Below are 6000 nucleotides of genomic sequence, written 5' to 3' on the forward strand. Positions count from 1 at the left end.
GTCATAAATGTGTGTGTGACACACACACACACACACATACATACATACATACATACATACATACATACATACATACATACATACACACACATACACACATACATACTTTATTGATCCCCAAGGGGAAATCGTGTGTGTGTGTGTGTGTGTGTGTGTGCGCACTCCTCCACCTTCTGTTTTGATGAGGTTAGAGTTGTCAATTGTATGGTCCAGCTGACCCTTCAATGTAATAAAAAATAAATATAAAAACCTCCATTACAGACTGCATATAGGCCAGTATCACAATAGATTTACAGTATTGCAACTGCAGTGTTACGGTCAGAGTTGTGTAAGTCTTCTAACTGCAGTATGATGATATCTCCATTCGGCAGATGGCAGGAGCTGTGCTCTCAGCCCACTGCAGAGAAACCACGGCACTGCCATGAACCAGATGAACCGTGAGCACTCATTTAAAGAGGCCTAAAGTTATAATTAAGATAAACACGCAGGAGTTTATACTCTTCCTCCACTCTCCACAAGACTCACAATAGAAAGTCAGGAAACGCACCAGTCTGTGCAGTGATTTAATTAGTTAACACACACACATCGTTGGCAGATAGGGCTGGACAGAGTGACACACACACACACAGTTTTACTCAGGGGTTTTGAGTCAGAGTGAGACTCCACTTGTGTTTTTAGTGGTATTGTTTTCATTGTAAGGAGAACAGAGGGATGCTAATGGAATGACGCCAGACCTGTTCCTCTGAAAGTTAGCAATTCCTGTTTAATCAGGCACAGATTAGACTCTGCAGCGGAGACTGCGAGTGTGAGTGTGTGAGTGTGTGTGTGTGTGTGAGTGAGAGAGAGAGAGAGAGAGTTTGCCTAGTGAAACTGCATTTAACTTGAGGCAGACGTAGGCCAGTGCTCTTTACCACCGACTGATGTCTGCTACATCTATGTTCTGCAGCCAAATGGAACATTAGCAGTGCATAGTGTTCTCATTTGGAGTTTACCTTTACATTAGTTGACACATTGTAACTCGTTAATTCTCCTATCAGTGAGCCTGGCTGAACAGGTGTAAACGTGAGCCTTCTTTGCCTGTAGTTTTTAAGCTACTACAATTAGCTCCCAATAATAATCAATAGTTACACCATTAACTAGCTACACCAGGCGCAAGAGCACTAGTCTTCTAAAACTATTTGTTCTGCAAACGGAATGCTTGGTGTAGCCTGGCTGTTAGCCTGTTAACCCACCGCATATTGGGTTTGCTTATTTTATGCACATGTGATGTGATGGGATCTGGAAAAACCAATCACAGGTTAAAAATCCTTGATTTCTGCTCTGTTTCAATACCGTTTCAACCCTCTCTGGTAAAATTTCAAAAATCCTGGATGTTGCTAGGATGGTATCAGAATCATAAGTTGGTGAAATTTCACCACGTGATGGGTTTTCCCAGATCCCATCACATATGCTTACATTAGCAATCAGCATTCATGCAGTTTTTGGCAACACCCTTGGTGTATGTGTAAGAAATAGGCAAAAAATACACAATAAGTTATGATAACCAAGAATACACACATTGTACCAGTTTCTTGGGCATAGATTAAGCCTATTCTTAGAGTAAAACTTCAATGAACATTAATGAAGATCTTTTAGTCAAAACTAAGGCTAAGTTGAATCTACAGGAAACCATCCCAGTAAGATTAAGACTTCAGGCTGTAGCCCTGATAATGCTAAAGGACATTTAGGACGCGTAGGACTCGTCAGGCAAACCAACAGCCTTATTCTCTCTCCCAGCAGCCAGCCAGCCAGGCACCAGGTACCGGGCAGGAGAAAGGCCAGGGCGTGTCTCTCTGAGCTGCATGGTCATCAGCCCCAGCAGCCAATGGACGAGGGACAAGCTCAGGGCGAGGAGCCCGTAAGGCGCGGTCAGGGAGGAGCGGACCTCCTCCGCAACCGCGGCGACCACCCCGTGTCCGTGTCGGTGCCGGCGTCAGGCTTGCACAGCCCGGACGAGAACCAGAACCAGCTGATGGAGGAGGGCGAGGAGGTGGTGCTGGGGGATCGCACGGGAGGAGGAGCCAACTGCTCGAACAGCAGGACTCCGTCAACAACAACGGCAGCTGTGAGGAAGAGGAGGAGAGGGTGGGGGAGGAGGAGGAGGACAGCTCCAAAGTGGAGGAGGAAGGTGAGGAAGAGGACAGTAACAGCAGAGCCTTCTCACCGGATCCTGACAGCCAAATCAGAGACTCTTCCTCTTGTAGTCCTACAGGTAAAAAAAAACATGCAATGTCTACTAGCACTAAAGGTTTAAAAATACAATCACACTGGTTACAATTAACCATCCAGCTGATGGACCAACTGCTAAAGCACACAGTGGCCAAGTTAAAGGGACAAAAGCACACGTTCCTCAGGTGAAAGTTGCACCACACTCACACACACCTACACCTACACGCACACCTACACGCACACCTACACACACACCCACACACCCCTACACACACCCCTACACACACCCCTACACACACCCCTGCACACACACCTGCACACACACCTGCACACACACCTGCACACACACCTGCACACACCTACACACACCCCTACGCACACACCAGGAGATAGAGAACTGGAACAGGTAGAGCAGGTGAGAGTGTCAGTACAGAGAGCACAGGTAATATACGTTAGACCTCTGGTAGTCCCGGCGATACATCACACATTTAGATAGGTGAAGCAAACACATAGATTCCAACAGGTAAATCAGGTATGCAGTCCACACAGTGCAAATACACAACACCTTGACATTGTTTAATCAAGTAGTTCTAGCTAACATGCATATCACGCATAACACACAGTAGATCACTTTACACCTACTGAACCTCTCCTCATCTTCAGATAAAGCACCCATTCCAAGATAACATTGAACGCAGCCATAACTCTATGATCCCAGATTCTGATATATTTCTACCCTCCCTCATACATAATTAGCTCAATGGCATCGCTTATAGAATACCTTACGCTTATGTGTTGCAACCAGCTATGCGCACGTGTAGAGGTCAGCCTTTGAAATCCGTGGATTATTGCATTACCCTACTTGTGAGCTGTAATTCAGATTGAACCATTTTTGAAAAAGGAGCCTCGTTTTACCCAAGCTCTTCTGCATCTTGTGCATTGCGTGAAGAGAGTGTCCTATTTCTTTTTTTCTCAACTGATGTTATGGTTGTCTTTATCCTGGAGAGTTGAGCAGTTTGGTGGCCTCATGTGCTGTGATCGGGAGAACAGCTGATGCACATAAAGCCACCACCAGCTTGGGTCTCACCAGAGATGTCTGTAATGCAGAGAGCTACTCTGTATGTCTGTGTTATGGTTATTTATCTATATGGTTCTCTGTTTACTTTTTATATTATTATTTACTAGCACTAGTGGACTAGCACAGAGGGCCTTTCTGTGTTTTTGTGGCTGCCATGAAACACAGTGCAAGACTATATGACATTCATTTTTTAAGGAAACTCAACAAAAGAGTGTGTGTATGTGTGTGTTACTCTGTGTTTGTGTGTGTGTGTGTGTGTGTGTGTGTGTGTGTGTGTGTGTTACTCTGTGCACGTGTGTGTGTGTTACTCTGTGCACGTGTGTGTGTGTGTGTTTTACTCTGTGCACACGTGTGTGTGTGTGTGTGTTACACTGTGTGTGTGTGTGTGTGTTACTCTGTGTGTGAGTGTGTGTGTGTGTTCGTTACCCTGTGTGTGTGTGGGGTATAATGTGACGGGTCAGTGAGTGCAGTCAGTGCAGCATTTCCCTGGTGTTGCTTAATCATCTCTTATGTGGCATCCTGGCGGTCACCTCGGTAACGCTGTTGCTAATCACCCCTGAGCTGATCAGAGGCAACCAAGGGCTGATAAGGCCTCTGTCCCTCCGTCTTACTGACCATAAGACTCGTCTTGCTGTGTGGCCAGTCTGGCATGCAGTCCTGGAGCTAACTTTACAGAGGCCGTGGAGATGAGACGTCTCTTTTTGGACTGTGGTCTGTGAGTGTCCTCTACTCTCTCTTTCCCTGCAGCATTCTGGTTTTTGATTGGGTGTTTTACTTCAGGCGTCGTCACACTGAGGGGTTTGTTAATCAACAGTTGAAAAAGCATTTCACGGTTGCTTTCGTGGTCACTAATTAATTACACTTCACAGGATTGTGGAACCATTTTTGAATGTGTATTAAAACCATGAAGTGTTGCAGGCAGTTCTGTATAAATATGAAGCGCTCTGTTGATGTGAATCACTGCACTTATTTAATAGAGTTATTTAGTTCATAGAGCTTTTATATGGAAGAGCCTCTGTGAGAAGGCCCTACAGGGCCGAAGTTTGTGTTCTTCAGGGTGGTGTGTTCATCAGTGCGGTATCCGAGAGAGAGATGACTCAGACCGTATTGTAAACAAAAATGCCAAACAGATACTCCAACCATGTGAAAGCCTAGGTCTCCTCATAGCTAATGGTAGAAAAGGGTGACTCTGGGTAGGTTCACCTACTGCTCCCATCTCGGCAACAGCATTGTAGACTATGCTATTACTGATGTTGATCAAAGTTTAAAATATGATATAATATAATATATGTATAAATATGAAGCGCTCTGTTGATGTGAATCACTGCACTTATTTTATTATAGTTATTTTATTAGAGTTTTATTATAGAGCTTTTATATGGAAGACAAACAGGGCCAGTGATGACCACTGCTTTTAAACTGTGGCTGTTGCCTCTTTAGGTAGAACCCCCACAAACACACACACACACACACACACAATCCCTCTCACAGACACCCCCCAAACACACATCACACCTTGTTCATCTTCACTCTGCTGTATCTTGTGTGATTCTAGTCGACCAGACCAATGACTGTATATTACTGTACTGTAGATCCAGTGATACATTGGCACAGACAGACTGGAAATGATCGAGCATTCAGAGCAGAGAGGGCTGGAGCACTGACAGTGGAGGGGTGTCGGAGAGAGGTTGCGGAGGTGTACAGTAAGCAGCTTCTCAGATAACCTGTATGTTTTGTGTGTGTGTGTGTGTGTGTGTGTGTGTGTGTGTGTGTTTGCAGGTGTTGAGGAGCTGGTGAGCAGTCCCGAGGAGTGTCCACAGGTTGGCAGTGTAGAGGTCCATGCAGAGGAGGGGGATGCCCTGAGGCCGACGGGAGGTGGTCTCCCCGGCTTCTCACCTGCCCCTGCGCTTGACCTGGGGGAACCCTGTGACAACGCCCTGCTGCCTCACCGCCTACACCAGGTCTCCGTCACACCACCATTAGTCAATTTAATTCACTATAGCCCAAAAACTTTATTCTTCACACATACATACACTCTCTCTCTCTCTCTCTCTCTCTCTCTCTCTCTCTCTCTCTCTCTCTCTCTCTCTCTCTCTCTCTCTCTCTCTCTCTCCCTGTGTCTTTTCTACTGCCATCTTTATTCTTCTCTCCAGACCTCTCACCTGCTCTCAGTCACCCTCAGTTCAGTTCAGTTCAGTTCAGAGTTGCTTTATCAGCTTGACCAAAGCACAAAGAACAGTAAACGCAACACTGACTGGGGGAAAAATAGAACAACCTTGAAACGTCGATATACAGGGAGACAGAATGAACAGTAACAGGAGAAGTCCAGGTCCAGCACCAGGTGTCTGTCACACCACCATTGTCCACTCTCTCACTCGCTCTCTGTACACACACACACACACACACACACACACACACACACACACACACACACACCTGTCTCTTTCACTGTGCGTCTCTTTCTCTCTGTCTCTCATACTCTCACTCACTGTTTTTTTTCTCACTCTCTCCTTCTTGTCCTAGATCTCTGGCTTGCACTAATGGTCCCTCTCACTCACTCACACACACACACACACACACACACACACACACACATGCATTTCCTCTGGTTCCTTTCTCCTCCAGTTCTGTCTTTCCTTGGCTGTCATTCTAGCCTTGTTCTGTCCTCTGTCTCTCGGGCTGCCATTATGTATAGCGTACTCGAGCTCCATCTG

At 45.9% G+C, this 6000-nt stretch overlaps 1 protein-coding gene across 1 annotated transcript in view; it reads left to right on the plus strand.

Moving 5' to 3' along the window:
- Nucleotides 1-421: 421 nt before the first annotated feature.
- LOC125284376 (consortin-like) overlaps nucleotides 422-6000 on the plus strand; it is an 18943-nt gene continuing 13364 nt past the window's right edge. The window contains exons 1-3 of the mRNA XM_048228293.1: nucleotides 422-437; nucleotides 1838-2251; nucleotides 5066-5247. Of these exons, the coding sequence (XP_048084250.1) occupies nucleotides 422-437; nucleotides 1838-2251; nucleotides 5066-5247 (612 nt within the window). The remainder of the gene's footprint in view (nucleotides 438-1837; nucleotides 2252-5065; nucleotides 5248-6000) is intronic.

Source organism: Alosa alosa, chromosome 19 (assembly GCF_017589495.1).
Source record: "Alosa alosa isolate M-15738 ecotype Scorff River chromosome 19, AALO_Geno_1.1, whole genome shotgun sequence".
Taxonomy (NCBI): Eukaryota; Metazoa; Chordata; class Actinopteri; order Clupeiformes; family Clupeidae; genus Alosa; species Alosa alosa.